The sequence below is a fragment of the Chlorocebus sabaeus genome, chromosome X (assembly GCF_047675955.1).
Source record: "Chlorocebus sabaeus isolate Y175 chromosome X, mChlSab1.0.hap1, whole genome shotgun sequence".
Taxonomy (NCBI): domain Eukaryota; kingdom Metazoa; phylum Chordata; class Mammalia; order Primates; family Cercopithecidae; genus Chlorocebus; species Chlorocebus sabaeus.
In genome coordinates this window covers 114,790,038-114,809,167 of record NC_132933.1, presented here as the reverse complement: position 1 = coordinate 114,809,167, position 19,130 = coordinate 114,790,038, and the positions used below count along the sequence as shown (strand labels likewise).

The window sequence follows — 19,130 nt, the reverse complement described above, 5'->3', positions numbered from 1 at the left end:
CTTCCAACCTCTCCTTGTTCCTCAGTTCCAAAGTTGCTTCCACCTTTTTGGGTATCTTTTCAGCAGTGTCCCATCCTACTGGTACCACTTTACTGTATTAGTCTGTTTTCATGCAGCTGATAAAGACATACCCGAGACTGGGCAATTTACAAAAGAAAGAAGTTTAATGGACTCACAGTTCCACTTGACTGGGGAGGCCTCACAATCATGGTGGAAGGTGAAAGGCACATGTCACATGGTATCAGAGAACAGAAGAGAAATTGTGCAGGGAAATTCCCTTTGTAAAGCCATCAGATTTCATGAGATCTCACTTTCACGAGAATGGCACAGGAAAGACCTACCGAATGATTATCTCCTACTGGGTCTGTCCCACAACACCTGGGAATTACGGGAGCTACAATTCAAGATGAGATTTGGGTGGGGACATAGCCAAACCATATCAACATGTAAAGTGCCTGTTATTATGTGGCTAAGTGTTGTGAAATTTAGGTTTTAATGATAGGTGCTGCATGTGGAAGCTACAGTCAAAATGAAAGTGTAACTTTTTTATATTCAGAGTACAGAAAGAAGGTCTGGTCGGCCCCAGATTTTCCTCAGGCAAATATGAAATAGCACAGTGTTGATGGCATTGTCTCTGAATCTTACAAAAGATGGGAGTGCAAGGAGCTGTACAGGCATCAGAATCAGGCTGCTGTGACATTATTCTGCCTGCATATATCATTTTAGTGATTTTTGTCTCATTGTTGACAATAGACTTTGTCAGTTACTATGGCCTTGCTCTCTTAATGGAATATGAAACACTAGTTCTAGAGAAGTACTTAGCTTGCAGGCATTACATCAGAGGCTGAAGCAAAACCTGACAGCAACATCTCTGCAAGTGGAAGCAAGAATACAAACTATTATTTCCTGAATTCTTATTGTATTTTTGGGGAAATAGGTTTGGCTGCTGGTGACAGAGATACATTATAATAATGACTTAAGATGGGAACATATTCCTGTCTAATGTAAAAGTCTGGGTTGATTGGTAGCTTTTGTGGTATTGTTATGGGGGCTACATTAAAGTGGGGGTCTGGACTCCCTATCTTTTGTTGCTCCACCATGTTGAGAGTTTAGCTCTTGATCCAGGATGGTTCATTCCTATGTTCTCATCCCAGCTTCTGGGAAAGGAGAAGGGGTCAAGGGAAAGGGATCCTCCCTATTCTGTTAAAGGCATGACCTAGAGGTATATCGTTTCTGATTACACTCCCCTGGCCAGCATTTAGTATCGTAACAAAACCTAACTGCAAGAAATACTGAGAAATTTAGTTTTTATTCTGAGTGGCCATGAGTATAGCTAGATGTTCCACTAATAAAGAAGAAAGAGGGGACAGATATTGGGAAACACACACCAGAATTGTCTATGCCATAATTACTAGGTGTCAAGCTGTGCTAAACACTTTCAAACATTGTCTTACTTAATGCTCACAACAACGCTGTGAAGCTTTTACAGAAGAAGTATTTTGAGACACAAACAGGTTAAGTCTTCTTAAGTCTTGAGACAGACAGACGTTAAGTAATTGTCTTAAGGTCTCAGAGGAAATAAGTGGCATAGCCAGAACTTAAACCCAAGCACTCTGACTTTAGAACCCTGTGCTCTGGGCCACTGTGTAATCCTTGCTTGCTCATTATCTCCCTTAGGCCTTGATGTGCTCTACTAGCTGAAATTGTTTAAAAGCATCAAGGAATTAAAGATACTTTATAAACTGTTTATTCATGGCTTCTTCTTCAAGGCAGCTAATTGCTTCCATTCTAAAATTCCTATCTTATTTGGTGTAAAATGGTGTTCAGTACATTTTGGTCCAGACAAGATAGCACAAGAAAAACAATGCCACACAAATGTGAAAAGAATTTTAATGAAAGCAATTCCTGATTTGAAAGAAATACGTCTATGTGATGATAAAGCAAAAAGTCTTTTTAAAACATGGAACAGTTTTGATGATGGGAAGGAAAAAAACATTCAATATGTCACTAGAATACAGAAATGAAAAGATTCTATCATTCAACAACCATCAAGATAGTTCATCTTTTCAGTCTTTACAATTTCAACTACATGTAGGTCACCAATTTATATGTTAATATAAATGCATCTACACAGCAACAAGGAAAATTAAAGAATGTGAAGCTGCTGTAGATGTGGTGGTCAGAGAAAACCTCCCTGGGTAGCCGCAGTAAAACTAAAATAAAAAAAAAAAAAACTAAGTGAGAGCCAGCCAGATTAAGAATTAAGTTGTGTGTTTATCAGTCAAGATAGGTTAAGTGATGCTGCAGTAACAGCTCCAAACTCTTAGTGGCTTAAAACAACAAAGATTTCTCACTCATGCCACATGTTCATAACAGGATGTCTGGGGACTCTACTTCACGGCATCCTCAGACCAGGGTCCACACTTGCAGAGCAGACACTATTTGGAACATTGTCATTCTCTATGCAAAGAAAAGGGTGTGTGGTGAACCCTGCCCTTGATTTTAAAGCTTTTACCTGGGATTACTTACCACATTTCATTGGACAGTGTGAGTCACATGATGACATCTAATGCCAAGAAGGCAGAAATGTGCAATCCCAACTTGCTTTCAGAAGTAAGGAGAATGGGAAGTATTTAGTGAACAGACAAATGACTACTGTGTTGGGCGATGGAGTGTGAAGGGAAGGCATTCCCAGCTGAGGAAATAGCATGTTCAAAGGCCCTCAAGTGGGAAAGAACTTGGTATATGTATGAAACTTTAAGTTGAGTTATGTTGCCGAATCCTATCTCCTATCTGTAGATAGGAGATGACTAGAGGGAAGAGGGAGCAGATTAGGCAGATCTTTACAGGCTATGGGAAAGAGGTATACATTTTATTAAAAATATAAAGGAAAAATGGTTGGTTTTAAGCAGAGGAACCACATGATATAAGAAATATTTTAAAAGAGTATTGACTAATGACATTGATGATTCCATGGAGAGTAGATTGGAAGGGAATTGAAAGTAGAGACACCTAATAGGCACCTTTTCAAAATTCTAAGTGAGATCGCATGGTGGTCTCAGTTTAATGCAGTCTTATTTGAGGCAAATATTCTATCTATTTTATACATTTTTTAAGTTATTCATTATTATCCATTTCAATCTCCTTCCCATATGCCTCAAATCCATACAGCACTTCAAGCCACTGCAGTGAGCCACAAGGAAGGAATAAAGGTTTTCTTTTACTCTACTTTTACTTCGTTTTCTCTTCTCCTATTAAGGATCTGTGCCTGCTTATATTGAAGGAAAGGAAAGAGAAAAGGTATGCATCATTGCTTGAAATATTTGGTGATGGGACAAAGAGGTCTCCTTTCTGTTGTCATTACCATTTCTCCATATGAAACTGATAACAGAAGGCTGTTGATATCTTCTCACTCTGTTTAATCCACATGAATGTTCAAAGAGCTGATCTTCTGCCTCCAGGATGTTTGTAGGGTAGGAGACGCACAATCCCAAGCAGGGTTCCTTCTGTTCTGGCTCCGAGGGGAAGTGAGGCTGAGAGGAGAACTGATGGATAATGAGAAAGTGATGTACTCATTAGAACTGAATAATTACTTCAACGGTGTTTAAATTCATGATTTTGGATATAACAATTTCTAGAGATAACAAGTTCCAGGGTTTCTTCATGAGAGTGAATGGTGCACATGGACGGGAAGGTCAAAGAAGATGACCAGGTCAAAGAACTGAAAGCCCAGGGAGTTGGGTGTGTTATGCCCAGGAATGTTGTACTCAGTAAGAAATGAGGCCAAATCGAGGGTATATCCATTTCCTGTGGCTGCTGTAACAAATTACCACAAACTTGGTAGGGACATAAAAGTGCTTAGTATGGCTGCCTGTTGCAACATATGAGTCATCGTGTGTCATTTGTCTCCTTAACTAACATAAAGGGTAATGGTAATTCTTAGTAGATGTTTTGTTTAGACTCATTTTTTTCTCAATACCAGAATGCCTAGCACAGTGTAGGCATACTATAAGTGCTTATTGGATGAATGAATGAGACATTAAGTCAAAGATTTTAAAAACTTTGCTCTACAGTTTGAAAATTCTCTTTTTATGAATCTCTCATCGGGCTGGGAAATAAATGACCCGGTTTCTGATTCCATCTGTACTACTTATTATGTTTAACATGAGTCTTATAATACCTCAGAAGCTAGTTTGAAAGATCAAAAGAAATAATAAATAGCTTTAAATATTCAACTGCTTTATAACCTAGCATGGAATTGGATCCTGAGCAGTATATACAAAAAACTAAGGCCTTTGTTCCTGCCTTTGGGAAGATGCTAGTCTAGATGGGCATGACAAAGTTTAACACCACAAATGTAAAAGGATATGGTATAAAACGTGTGGGATGATTCTCAATTTTTTTTCCTGGAACATAAACATTCTATGTTGAAGAAGGGATTGACTCAGTAGCACAAAGCAATGACATGTCTGTGAAGCATTTAAGTGAGAAGGAATCTATCTTCTGGAGCAGTGTTTTCCAAATTTGGCAATATATTGGAATAAACAGTGAAGCTTTTAAAAATCCCATTACCTAGGCCACATTCAAAGCTAATTACATTAGAATCTGTGGAAGTGAGATTTGCGAATCAGTATTTTTTAAACCTTTCCAAAGTGATTCCAATATATAGCCGAATTTGAGACTGAATTTGCCAAAGCTATGCTTCTCAAACTCTAATTACCTGAAAATTTTGTTAAAATGTAGATTCTGATCCAATAGGGTCTAAGGCAGTGCCTGAGATTCTGCATTCCTAAAATGTTCCCAGGTGATGCTGATGCTGCTGGAACAAGGACCACACTTGGAATAGCAATTTTCTAAAGGATAGATAAATAAATTCCATGTCAGGTAGTAAAAGAAGGGACATGGAACTAACATTTCTTTAGAACCAATGTGCCAAGCAGCATGCTGGGAACTTTAGATTTATCATCTCATTTAATCTTTAAAACAATCATGAAGGAATATTATTACTCGCATTTTAGAAATGAAGAGACTGGGGTTGAGTGGGTAAATCATTGCCTGAGGCTGGATAGCTTATTCATTATGGAACACGGATTTAAACATAGGCATGTCTAACAGCAAAGCCCATAGGCTAATAGAAATTATTGGAAACTTTCAAATGCTAAGCGGAAGCTTTTCAATGTGAAATGGTAGGCAGTCTACAGCCATACCACCCTGAATCCACCTGATCTCATTTGAAATGATAGGCAATGTCTTTGTTACTTTTCTTTTCTTTTTTTTTTATTATGCTTTAAGTTCTAGGGTACATGTGCACACTGTGCAGGTTTGTTACATATGTATACTTGTGCCATGTTGGCGTGCTGCACCCATCAACTCGTCAGCACCCATCAACTCATCATTTACATCAGGTATAACTCCCAATGCCATCCCTCCCCCCGCCCCCTCCCCATAATAGGCCCCAGTGTGTGATGTTCCCCTTCCCAAGTCCAAGTGATCTCATTGTTCAATTCCCACCTATGAGTGAGAACATGCGGTGTTTGTTTTCTGTTCTTGTGATAGTTTGCTAAGAATGATGGTTTCCAGCTGCATCCGTGTCCCTACAAAGGACACAAACTCATCCTTTTTTATGGCTGCATAGTATTCCATGGTGTATATGTGCCACATTTTCTTAATCCAGTCTGTCACTGATGGATATTTGGGTTGATTCCAAGTCTTTGCTATTGTGAATAGTGCTGCAATAAACATATGTGTGCACGTGTCTTTATAGCAGCATGACTTATAATCCTTTGGGTATATCCCCAGTAATGGGATGGCTGGGTCAAATGGTATTCCTAGTTCTAGATTCTTGAGGAATTGCCATACTGTTTTCCACAATGGTTGAACTAGTTTACAATCCCACTAACAGTGTAAAAGTGTTCCTATTTCTCCACATCCGCTCCAGCATCTGTTGTTTCCTGACTTTTTAATGATCACCACTCTAACTGGTGTGAGATGGTATCTCATTGTGGTTTTGATTTGCATTTCTCTGATGGCCAGTGATGATGAGCATTTTTTCATGTGTCTGTTGGCTGTATGCATGTCTTCTTTTGAGAAATGTCTGTTCATATCCTTTGCCCACTTTTTGATGGGGTTGTTTGTTTTTTTCTTGTAAATTTGTTTGAGTTCTTTGTAGGTTCTGGATATTAGCCCTTTGTCAGATGAGTAGATTGCAAAAATTTTCTCCCATTCTGTAGGTTGCCTGTTCACTCTGATGGTAGTTTCTTTTGCTGTGCAGAAGCTCTTTAGTTTAATGAGATCCCATTTGTCAATTTTGGCTTTCGTTGCCGTTGCTTTTGGTGTTTTAGACATGAAGTCCTTACCCATGCCTATGTCCTGAATGGTATTACCTAGGTTTTATTCTAGGGTTTTTATGGTATTAGGTCTAACATTTAAGTCTCTAATCCATCTTGAATTAATTTTCGTCTAAGGAGTAAGGAAAGGATCCAGTTTCAGCTTTCTACTTATGGCTAGCCAATTTTCCCAGCACCATTTATTAAATAAGGAATCCTTTCCCCATTTCTTGTTTTTGTCAGGTTTGTCAAAGATCAGATGGCTGTAGGTGTGTGGTATTATTTCTGAGGACTCTGTTCTGTTCCATTGGTCTATATCTCTGTTTTGGTACCAGTACCATGCTGTTTTGGTTACTGTAGCCTTGTAGTATAGTTTGAAGTCAGGTAGCGTGGTCCCTCCAGCTTTGTTCTTTTGACTTAGGATTGTCTTGGCAATGCGGGCTCTTTTTTGGTTCCATATGAACTTTAAAACAGGTTTTTCAATTCTGTGAAGAAAGTCATTGGTAACTTGATGGGGATGGCATTGAATTTATAAATTACCTTGGGCAGTATGGCCATTTTCACAATATTGATTCTTCCTATCCATGAGCATGGTATGTTCTTCCATTTGTTTGTGTCCTCTTTTATTTCACTGAGCAGTGGTTTGTAGTTCTCCTTGAAGAGGTCCTTTACATCCCTTGTAAGTTGGATTCCTGGGTATTTTATTCTCTTTGAAGCAATTGTGAATGGAAGTTCATTCATGATTTGGCTCTCTGTTTGTCTGTCATTGGTGTATTAGAAAGCTTGTGATTTTTGCACATTAATTTTGTATCCTGAGACTTTGCTGAATTTGCTTATCAGTTTAAGGAGATTTTGGGCTGAGATGATTGCGTTTTCTAAATATACAATCATGTCATCTGCAAACAGGGACAATTTGACTTCTTCTTTTCCTAACTGAATACCCTTGATTTCTTTCTCTTACCTGATTGCCCTAGCCAGAACTTCCAACACTATGTTGAATAGGAGTGGTGAGAGAGGGCATCCCTGTCTTGTGCCAGTTTTCAAAGGGAATGCTTCCAGTTTTTGCCTATTCAGTATGATATTGACTGTGGCTTTGTCATAAATAGCTCTTATTATTTTGAGATACGTTCCATCAATACCCAATTTATTGAGAGTTTTTAGCATGAAGGGCTGTTGAATTTTGTTAAAGGCCTTTTCTGCATCTATTGAGATAATCATGTGGTTTTTGTCTTTGGTTCTGTTTGTATGCTGGATTACATTTATTGATTTGCGTATGTTGAACCAGCCTTGCATCCCAGGGATGAAGCCCACTTGATCATGGTGGATAAGCTTTTTGATGTGCTGCTGGATTCGGTTTGCCAGTATTTTATTGAGGATTTTTGCATCAATGTTCATCAGGGATATTGGTCTAAAATTCTCTTTTTTTGTTGTGTCTCTGCCAGGCTTTGGTATCAGGATGATGTTGGCCTCATAAAATGAGTTAGGGAGGATTCCCTCTTTTTCTACTGATTGGAATAGTTTCGGAAGGAATGGTACCAGCTCTTCCTTGTACCTCTGGTAGAATTCAGCTGTGAATCCATCTGGTCCTGGGATTTTTTTGGTTGGTAGGCTATTAATTATTGCCTCAATTTCAGAGTCTGCTATTGGTCTATTCAGGGATTCAACTTCTTCCTGATTTAGTCTTGGGAGAGTGTAAGTGTCCAGGAAGTTATCCATTTCTTCTAGATTTTCTAGTTTATTTGCGTAGAGGTGTTTATAGTCTTCTCTGATGGTAGTTTGTATTTCTGTGGGGTCAGTGGTGATATCCCCTTCCTCATTTTTTATTGCATCAGGGACCCACTTGAGCAGGCAGACTGTCTTGTTCTCAGATCTCAACCTCCGTGTTGGGAGATCCACTGCTGTCTTCAAAGCTGTCAGACAGGGTCATTTGCATCTGCAGAGCTTTCTGCTACTTTTTGTTTAGCTGTGCGCTGTCCCCAGAGGTGGAGTCTACAGAGACAGGCAGGCCTCCTTGAGCTGCTGTGGGCTCCACCCAGTTTGAGCTTCCCGGTGGCTTTGTTTACCTACTTAAGCCTCAGCAATGGCGGGCACCCCTCCCTCAGCCTCACTGTTGCCTTGCAGTTAGATCGCAGACTGCTGTGCTAGCAATGAGGGAGGCTCCGTGGACGTGGGACCCTCCTAGCCGGGTGTGGGATATAATCTGCTGGTGTGCCATTTGCTAAGACCCTTGGTAAAGCGCTGTATTAGGGTGGGAGTTACCCGATTTTCCAAGTGTTGTGTGTCTCAGTTCCCCTGGCTAGGAAAAGGGATTCCCTTCCCCCTTGCGCTTCCCAGGTGAGGTGATGCCTTGCCCTGCTTCAGCTCTCGCTGGTCGGGCTGCAGCAGCTGACCAGCACCGATTGTCCAACACTCCCCAGTGAGATGAACCCAGTACCTCAGTTGAAAATGCAGAAATCACCCATCTTCTATGTTGCTTGCGCTGGGAGCTGGAGGCTGGAGCTGTTCCTATTCGGCCATCTGGCTCCGGTGGCCTTTGTTACTTTTCTTAAGTGCATGAAGATTGTGCCTACAATGATGCTGAGTTTGATCTCACACTCTTGCCTCAAGTAGTATATATAGGCAGGTGAAGAACCAGGTACTATGTATACCTGTAACCTGGGGCCACGCTCTCTAGTGTTATGGTATCAAAGATATCCTAGAGAAGTTACAGTAGAATGTGAATAAATACTAATAGCAAAATAATAGTGCTAGTAGAGAATGTCAAAATTCAAAAGTAAAACACAAACATTTTATTTTTTGGTTACTGATATCAAAGGATTGTTGCTTCTGGATGGAGAAATTGTATTTCCTGAAAATATTTGGCTCTAACTCCTTGATTCAAATGTTCTTCCAAATGAAAATATCTCTTAAATAAAGAGATGGGAATTGAAAGTAGCGACACCAAATAGGCACCTTTTCAAAATTCTAAGTGAGATTGCATGGTGGCCCCCAGTTTAAAGCAGTCTTGTTTGAGGCAAATATTGTATCTATTTTAGACATTGTTTTAGACATTGTAGATATCTCTGCTCCTGTTTGTTTGTTTGTTTGTTTGTTTGTTTGTTTTAAGTGATTTTTTTCCCTCTCCTTTCAGGAAGCTGAAAAATGAACTCTTAGAAGCAAAACGTAGAAGTGGGAAAACTCAACAAGAGGCCAGCAGAGTTTGCGTTCACTGTCAGAGAAACCTGGGCCTAATCTTTGACCGGGGAGACCCTTGTCAGGCTTGCTCCCTGAGGGTATGCAGGGAGTGTCGAGTTGCAGGTCCTGATGGCAGCTGGAAGTGCACTGTCTGTGACAAAATCGCGTGAGTTTCTTGCCTTTTCATGGAAAGTGAAGATTGATGACTGAAGGGATTGGAGTGGGGAAAGCAAGAGAGAAAAAGAGTATTTTAAGTTTAAGGATAGAGAGTGCAGGTGAAATTACAGCCCAATCACAGGCTTAGCAATGCCTTGGCAGGGCTCTGGGGTGTGTTAAAAAACTGAAAAGCATTGTAAAATTGGAAGCCTCACTGAACCATATATCTTTCTTTTTAATCATTATTAATACTATTAATGCTATTGATACTATTAATACTATTATTTTAGGGACAGGATCTCACTCTGTCACCCTGGCTGGAGTGCAGTGGCTGTTATCATGGCTCACTGAAGCCTCGACCTCCTGGGCTCAAGTGATCCTCTCACCTCAGCCTCCAGAATAGCTGAGACTACAGGCGTGCACCACTACACGCAGCTAATTGAAGAGGCAGGGTCTTGCTGTGTTGTCCAGGCTGGTCTTGCACTCCTGGACTCAAGGGATCCTCCAGCCCTGGCCTCCCAAAGTGCTAGGATTACAGGCATGAGCCACTGCACCTGGCCACTCTTTCTGTATTTAAAAACTGCCCCTGATCATCCTTGTCTCAGGACCCCTCTTGGCTTCACGTGGCTCCTCAGAAGGCACAGATAATTCCCCTGAGACATTCTTAGACATTTGAGGTGACTGGCAATATGATTCTCACATGTTCAGCCTGCTCTGCACATTAGTTGACAAGCAAAGCTGGAGTAGTTCCCGAATTTCCTCCAAACCTACCTTTCCTTGAGAAAGAACGAAGGGAGGGAATCTTCCCATTGTCCTGTGGGAGTGCAGTGAGCACAAATTTCACTTTGCCAACGTGGGTGAAAGCCAAGAGTCCTTGTTTTCTCAGTTCAATTAAACCAGTCTTAGTCTGATTCAGTCTCTACTACTCTCACCCTTTCGAGAAATTTCCCCTAAATCTACTGGTATGTTTTCTCCCTCCCAGTGTCTGTCTCCTCTGCTCTGGGAGGTGCCTCATAATCTCATCTCAAGGCAGCTGAGTGTTGATCTACCTTTCCTGTGAATGAAGTAGGGGATGCTGGCATCACTCTAATTCATTGGTTTTTGTTTTGTTTTTCACCTAATTAACTCATCCTGTTATAATAGTTTAGGGGTTGTCTTGGGAGGAAAAGTAAATAGTGAGGGAGTAGAAGTGATCTTTCATTTTCAACTTCTCTAAATGAGGACTACTGTTCTGTTGAAGATGCCTATATTCAGTGCTTACATTTTTAGCGAATGTTATGTTCCCTGTACTGTTTCACAAAAGTGATCCTGAATAAAGCAATTCAAACTATGTTTTAATACTGGATTGAGATAAGTAGGGTTACTTTTTCTTTTCTTTAGTTTTTAATTTTTGTGAGTACATAGCAGGTATATATATTTATGGGGTACATGAGATGTTTTGATACAGGCTTGCAATATGTAATACTTATATCAGGGTAAATGGAGTATCTATTACCTCAAGCATTTATCCTTTGTGTTACAAACAATCCAACTATACTCTTTTAGTTATTTTTAAATGTAAAATTAAATTATTATTGACTATAGTCACCCAGTTATACTATCAAGTACTAGATCTTATTCATTCTGTCTAACTATTTTTATACCTGTTAGCCATCTCCACTTCCCTCGACCCACATTACCCTTCCCAGCCTCTGGTAACCATCCTTCCACTCTCTATGTCCATGAGTTAAATCATTTTAATTTTTAGCTCCCACAAATAAGTGAGAACATGTAGTTTGTCTTTCTGTGCCTAACTTATTCCACTTAATATAATGGCCTCTATTTTCATCCATGTTGTCGCAAATGACTGGATTTCATTCCTTTTTATAGCTGAATAGTACTCCATTGTGTATATGTACCACATTTTCTTCATCCATTCATCTGTTGATGGTCACTTAGGTTGCTTCCAAATCTTGGCTATTGTGAATAGTGCTGCAGTAAACATGGGAGTGTAGATAGCTCTTCAATATACTGATTTCCTTTCTTTTGGGTATATACCTAGGAGTGGGATTGTTAGATCGTATGGTAGCTCTATTTTTAGTACTTTGAGGAACCTCCAAACTGTTCTCCTAGCTGTTGTACTAATTAACATTTTCACCAACAGTGTATGAAAGTTCCTTTTCCTCTACATTCTCACCAGCATTTGTTATTGCCTGTCTTTTGGATAAAAGCCATTGTAACTGGAGTGAGATAATAGCTCATTGTAGTTTTGTCATGCATTTATCTGATGATCAATGTTGTTGAACACTTTTTCATATGCATGTTTGCCATTTGTATGTCTTCTTTTGAGAAATGTCTGTGCAGGTCTTTTGCCCATTTTAATCAGATTATTAGATTTTTTCCTAGTCAGATTATTAAATTTTTTTGTAGAGTTGTTCAAGCTCCTTATATAGTCTGATTATTAATTCCTTGTCAGATGGGTACTTTGCAAATATTTTCTCCCGTTCTGCAAGTTGTCTCTTCACTTTGTTGACTGCATCCTTTGCTGTGCAGAGGCTTTTTAACTTGATATGATCCTATTTGCTCATGTTTGCTTTGATTGCCTGTGCTTGTGGGGTATTTCTCAAAAAGTGTTTGCCCAGACCAATGTCCTAGAGATTTTTCTGCAAAGTTTTCTTATAGTAGTTTCATAGGTTGAGATCTTAGATTTAAGCATTTAATCCACTCCAATTTGATTTTTGTATATGGTGTGAGATAGGGGTCTAGTTTAATTCTTCTGCATGTGAAAATCCAGTTTTCCCAGCACCATTTATTGAAGAGACTGTCCTTTCCCCAATGTATGATTCTGGCACCTTTATCGAAAATGAGCTCACTGTAGATGTATGGGTATGTTTCTTGGTTTTCTATTTGGTTCCATTGGTCTTTGAATCTGTTCTTATACCAGTACATTGCTGATTTGCATATGTTCTACAGCATAAAAACATAGAAATTATAGTTCTGTGGTATAATTTGAAGTCAGGTAACGTGAATCCTCCAGTTTTCTTTTTGCCCAGGACAGCTTTGGCTATTCTGGGTCTTTTGTGGTTCCATGTAAATTTTAATTTTTTTTTTTTTGCAGTTCTGTGAAAAATGTAATTGGTATCTTAATGGAGAATGCATTGAATCTGTAGATTGCTTTAGATAAACAGTTTTAAAGAAACGAATCATTTAAGTTCTTTTATTGCTTACTTTGGATACGTTATTTTGATTTATGTAAGCAATTATTCTCAATTCTTTATCTCACGTAAATAAAGTTTTCTTAGTCCTTTCTGTCATCAGCAAACTTCCTTCTACAGATCTGGGAGGATGAAAACTGATGAAATAAACAATATATGGATTTCAACGTAATATTTTACTGATTTGAAGGAGCTCTTTCTATATGCTATGTACAAGCTACGTTGGTTACCCATATTGCAGACATCCTCTCTTGCCTCCTGACTTAGCTTTCTACTGTCTTAACGGTATCATTTTATGAACAGAAATCTCTACTTTTTAGTAGTTCCATTTGTTAATTTTTTCCTGGATTACTAGAGGGAGTTTTTTCTGAATCCTGTTGAAGAAAACTTTCCCTAACACCAAAATCATGAAAATATTCTCCTATGTGATGTTTTGTAATTGTTACTGTCTTACCTTTTTTCTTTAAACTTATAATCCACCTGAAACTTATTTTTTGTGCATACTGTGAATTAAAAACTGATTTTTATATTTTAATATGGGAATTATGCAGTGGCTGATTTGAGTATCTTAGATAACTCTATTCAGTGATGTTTGTTAATTGGATTATCTAAGTCTTCCATATACTTAGTGATTTTTAATCTGCATATCCAGTCAGATATCGAGAAAGGTATACTAAATTCTCTCAATAATAATTGTGGATTTTCTATTTATCCTTTTAGTTCTGATTATATTTGCTTATATATTAGATTTACTACATAGTTACCCTTCCCACTGCTCTTTATTCTTTACTATATCTCTATGCTTCCATTAGAATAAGTTTTCTTCTTCCTAAAGAGTACCCTTTAGTATTTCCTTTAGTGTGGCTTTGCTGGTGGTGAGTACTCCCAATTTTTTTCTTACCATGGCTTTATTTCACTCTTAATTTTCAAATACGTTTTCACTGCTTATTGAATCCTAGGTTGGATGTTATTAACTTTCAGTAATTTGAAGATTCTATTGGCTTCTGATTTCCAGTGCTTCTATTAGGAAATCAGCTATCAGTATATTATTGTTCCTTTGAAGGTAATATTTTTAAAACGTTTTTAGTATTTTCCCTTTTTCTGTTGTGCTTTCAACAGTTACTATAACAAACCTATGTCTGATTTTCTTTGTATTTATCTATCTTGATGTTCCTAGAACATCTTGAACCTGTACATTAATATCTTTTGTCATATTTGAAAATTTCTCAGGGAATATCTCTTTAGATATTTATTTTCCCCCATTATCTGTCTCCTCTATGCCAGGTAGTCAAGATATACATCTTAGTAAATCTTTTAGATATCTGTATGCTCTTTTCTGTATTTGTTAACCATTTATATCTCTAAACTCAGTTTGTATATTTTGTCTGACCTATATTTCAGTTCATGAATCTTGCCTTTGTGTCTAATTTGCTATTAAACACATCCATTTAATTCTTTTTTTTTTTAACAGTGCCTAAATCTTTATTTTCATAACCTACATTTTTTTTTCAAATTAGACAGTTTTACACTGAATGACACCAAAGGAAACTTAAATTACCAATAGTTTACATGTAAGCTTGATTCCAGTCTTAATGAAAAGAAGCAGAACTAAACACATCCATTTAATTCTTAACTTCAGTTACTGTGTTTTTCAGTTTTAGAATTTTCATTTTGCTTCTGTTATGTTTTATAACTGTCTGCTGACCTACTCATTTTTTTCTTGTAATTTTTTGAAGTAATTATTTGGAGTTATGTTAAAATGTATAAATTATAGCTCTGTTATCTGAGTCCTCTATGGGACTATTTCTATTGTTTATTGTTTCTTGTGGTTTTGGTCATGTCTTTCTTCCCATAAACTTAGTGGTTTTTTATTGATGATCAAAATATATGAAAAAATGGTAAGACTTAATGAGACTCTGTATAATATGCCTCTATTGAGAATGTACATTTTTCTTCTGGAAGGAAACTAGGATAAGGCTCTTGCATATTTAAGATTACCTTAATCAAGTCAAGGATTGAACTAATTTCAAAACTGGGACCTTGGTCCCCATGAGGGCTAATCTGTTTCTGGATCACATAAACTCATAGGGAATACTCCTTCAGAGACTCATAATATGCCTATTAGATAAGAGAGACAATTGGTTTTATATTTTGTGGATAGTGTAAACAAGAATGCTAAGAGTAAGATGTATGTTAGTAAAGTTGGGATGAGTTTAAAAGTTTTGGGAGTTTTTGTTTGTTTGTTTGCTTGCTTATTTTTTCACACAGCTCTTTTCCCACCAGATTCTGCCAGGATGAGATTTTCCATTTTAGAGCAATGAAGAAGAAAATGGAATTTTAACAAATCACTGATTTGCTAGTCCTCAACTATGGAGTCTGAGGATTTATGGGGGAGTTTCTCAATAACTATTTCTCTAAATTTATATAATACTATTTGATCCTTAGTATTTATTTTTTCTTATATATTCCATGTTTGTTCACCCTATTCTTTAGACCTGAGGTCCTCACTCACTTAGACAACAGTAACCAGGGACTGTGACTCAAAAACTCTTCAATCAATTATAAGTCATCTCAAGCTTCTGTATGGGGAGAAGAATTTTATCTTTAACTTCTAAATATCACTTGTAATTACTCAAGTATACTTTTCAATAAAAGATCCAAGGATATTGTGTATTCATACATTTTGCCATCAACTAATCTGCTATTTAGTACGGATGGTAACTAGAGGCCTAAGTCACTCATACCTCTCTCCTACATTTTATCAGATTAACTTTAGGTTCCTTTAATGAGAAATTAACTTCTAAAATAAGTCAGTGGAATTCAGAGATTGTTTTAGAAGCTAGCCTACCCAAATTAATACAACACTTTCCTGTGGTTTTTCCCTTAATATTTACATGCTCTATATTTTACTTATTTATCTTATTATTTTTCTTTCTCCACTAGAATGTAAGGGCAGGAGTTTTTATCGGTACTGTTCACTGATGTAGTTCTAGTGCTTAAAATAATGCCTATAGTAGATACTCAGTGAATATTTGTTAAATGAATGGATAGATGAATGGATAAACAAACAAATGAACAACTGAATGGATGAATAAATGGTTGGCCTCTACTTAAAGCATCTCAGGCTTAAGCAAGTGGAACAAATGTAGAACAATTGTGGTTTTCTTCTGTCAGGAGCATGGGATTAAAAAGAAATGAGCCATGCCAAATACATTTGCCCTCTGGACAAAGTAAATTCCTAACTGTCCCACAAAGATATAACATAAGTGGTTGTCAGAGGGTATAAGAATAAATAATAACACATCAAAACTTCTGTGTCTTCCTTGGGACATGTTAGTGCATTGATACAGAGCTTCTGAATCAATTGCACTAATTTTATTGGTGGAACGATAATTTAATAGACCCAAATATCCACCTATATAATTAATCCATTCATTAACCCATCCATCTATCTTTCCCACACATTTATTGATAGCCTGTTAAGTATACTAGGGACTAAGGATACAAAGTTGAATAAAAAATGGACTATCCTCAATGGTTACACAGTATAAGGAGGAAGATGAGTTTATTATTTCATTCATAAATTTCTGTCTCGATGCCTTAAAATGTCCTAAGGAAGAAACAGCTCTTTCAATGTGTGATTCTAACCCTTCTATGACAACAACCTGTCTTACAGTTATATCTTTCTGTGACAGCTAGAAATTTACATGATGAGTGTTTAATTTGACATATCAAAATTACTTCTCACTTTTAAAGCTGAAAATCAGAGTATGTTACTTCTCCAGTATTCCAACTGTTAGTCTGTGTGATATTAGAGACTTAAAACTTCTCTCAGTATTGGAAGTATCTTGTTTGCTATTCAAGGAGTGGTTTTCAAAAAGGAAGCATAAATGATATTGTATTGGCAGCAAACACTCTTTTGTTTGTTGTGAGAGAATACTGCAGCCCCACTGGGCTGTCTCTATGTTTAATAGACCATAAAATTGAAATTCCCTCTCTGACCTCTAAGAGATGAGATGAATCAGAAGGTGACTCACTCTCTAATCAGTTGGAAGTAAATGACCTTTATTGTCATTTACTTTCGATTGGGTAAAAGTAAAGAGCTTTTATTGCTTTAGCACTGAAACGATTACAGCAAGGACTGACAAAGGAAGGTTACCTGTTATAATGGGCTGAGCAGCCCCTGACATTTTCTCCAATCCCTTCTGATTCTAACAAGTTGGCTACTGTAAGCCTAGTTTTTAAACTCTATAAAAACATGATAAAAGGAACCTTGACACAGCCAGTTAATTCATTTTTCTACCTTAATAAAACCTACAAAATTCCACATTGTTATGTTAGCTGAGGTAGTTGCTGTCCAACACAAAGACGGTCATAAAGATCGTATTTTCTAATTAGTACCCAATTGAATTCAGAAAGGCCCAAAAGGTAAAAGCAGCATGAGTTGGAACAAAACATGAAATATTTTTTCTTTTCTTTTTTCTTTTTTTTTTTTTTTTTCGAGACAAAGTCTTGCTCTGTCACCCAAGCTGGAGTGCAGTGGTGTGATCTCGACTCACCACAGCCTCTGCCTCCCGGGTTCAAGTGATTCTCCTGCCTCAGCCTCCCAAGTGGCTGGGACTACAGGCATGTGCCACCACACCCGGCTAATTTTGTTGTATTTTTAGTAGAGATGGGGTTTCACTGAGTTGGCCAGGCTGGTCTCAAATTTCTGACCTCAAGTGATCCACCCGCCTCAGTCTTCCAAAGTGCTGGTATTACAGGCGTGAGCCACTGTGTCTGGCCAAAACATGAAATACTTCTAATATGGCATTGATGGGCTGATCTTATGTTCATGCTATGTTGCAACATATTACACTGCTATATGTCCTTGTGAGAATCTTTGTCCTTTTAAATTAGGAAGATCCTGATATTTTTATTTTTGATTAATTGGTAATGATTACTGCAATGGATAAAACATAACTGAAATAGAAGAAAAATATTGAGTGTTTATCAGTAAAATAAATTTCAAAAAAGATAGTACTGATGGGTGGAACATACACAGAGTGCAGAAGAGAATGTATACACCTTTGTTATAAGAAAGAGAAATACAGCCCCTGACATCTGGAAACTGGGCTCACACTGACAAACCTAGTCCCTTGATGTTAAGAGCTGGTCTTGCACTTATAAGTAGGCCATACTGTTATCCTGTTGGACATCAAGCAGTCTCAGGGTACCAGAATCCCACAAGATCATTCTACAACAATAATAAAGTAAACAAAACAAGAACACTTCATAATCTTATCTAAGCATAGATGAAAACAAGGTGACTGTTGAAAACGCAAATTACCAAACATTCCCATTTCTTGACTAATGTGAATAACCTACTTTCTTACCAATTAGAGCTTTAACCTAGCATTAGTCTGCCATCCTTCTAAATAAAATTTATTGAGATGCCAATGATAGAATTGTCCCCACTCTCTGACATCTCTTAATCCAGAGAAAATCCCTGCTCCATCGAACTCTCCTGAAAATTACTAACATAAACCCAAATCCTATAGTAAATCCTTTCAAGTGCCCTCTTACTGAGACTCTCCATGATTCCTCGTGGTATGTGGGGTGTATTTATTTATTTATTTTCATTACTATGGACAAAAATCTCAACTTGTTTGTCCATAGGTGGGACAAACATCTAGTCATCTTTGGCCTGATGAGTGAGTATTGGTAATTGCCACATAGGTCATTTCAAAATCACCTCTAATTTAGCAAATTTTCATAGTGCAGCTATAAGGGAAAGATTCATATTGGAGTAGTCCCACATTTACCCAAAGATTTTTTGAATGGTAAGAAGCTATTTTGAGTCCCTTGACATGATTTTTTGCATCACCTATCAATTATATGTAAGTGCCTCCACGCTTGTATAGAATGAGGTGTTCACTATGAGTATGGTACCTTAATATCTATATAAACTAGAAAGATTTTTAAATCTGAAAATACGGTACATATCCAAGATACTCTATAATACCTATGGTTTAAACAATAATAAAAATAGCCCCTGTGTATTCGTTACCCAGTCTAAGAATTAGAACATCTTGTTTTGCATTTTTCATTCCCTTGCTTTATTTTATGGTTTTACTGCATTTGGATGTGTCTCTAAGTAATATATTTTCCAGTTTTGCATTTTTGAGTGTTATGGAAATGGAAATCATACTATCTGTATTCTTTTGTGATGTTTTTATCTCAGCAACATTTTTGTAAAATTCATCCATATTCGTGTGAATAACATTATGTTCATCTACAC

General features: G+C 37.5%; 2 protein-coding genes across 5 annotated transcripts in view; one reads left to right on the top strand and one right to left on the bottom strand.

The window, feature by feature from the left end:
- Nucleotides 1-19,130, top strand: part of SYTL5 (synaptotagmin like 5) — a 231,550-nt gene that overhangs the window by 146,710 nt on the left and 65,710 nt on the right. For all 4 annotated transcript variants that reach the window (XM_073013809.1, XM_073013807.1, XM_073013810.1 and 1 more), the window contains exon 3: nucleotides 9,457-9,666. In XM_073013809.1, coding sequence (XP_072869910.1) covers nucleotides 9,457-9,666 — 210 coding nt within the window. The remainder of the gene's footprint in view (nucleotides 1-9,456; nucleotides 9,667-19,130) is intronic.
- Nucleotides 1,938-19,130, bottom strand: part of SRPX (sushi repeat containing protein X-linked) — a 178,416-nt gene continuing 161,223 nt past the window's right edge. The window contains exon 10 of the mRNA XM_073013812.1: nucleotides 1,938-3,545. Coding sequence (XP_072869913.1) covers nucleotides 3,419-3,545 — 127 coding nt within the window. The 3' untranslated portion in view covers nucleotides 1,938-3,418. The remainder of the gene's footprint in view (nucleotides 3,546-19,130) is intronic.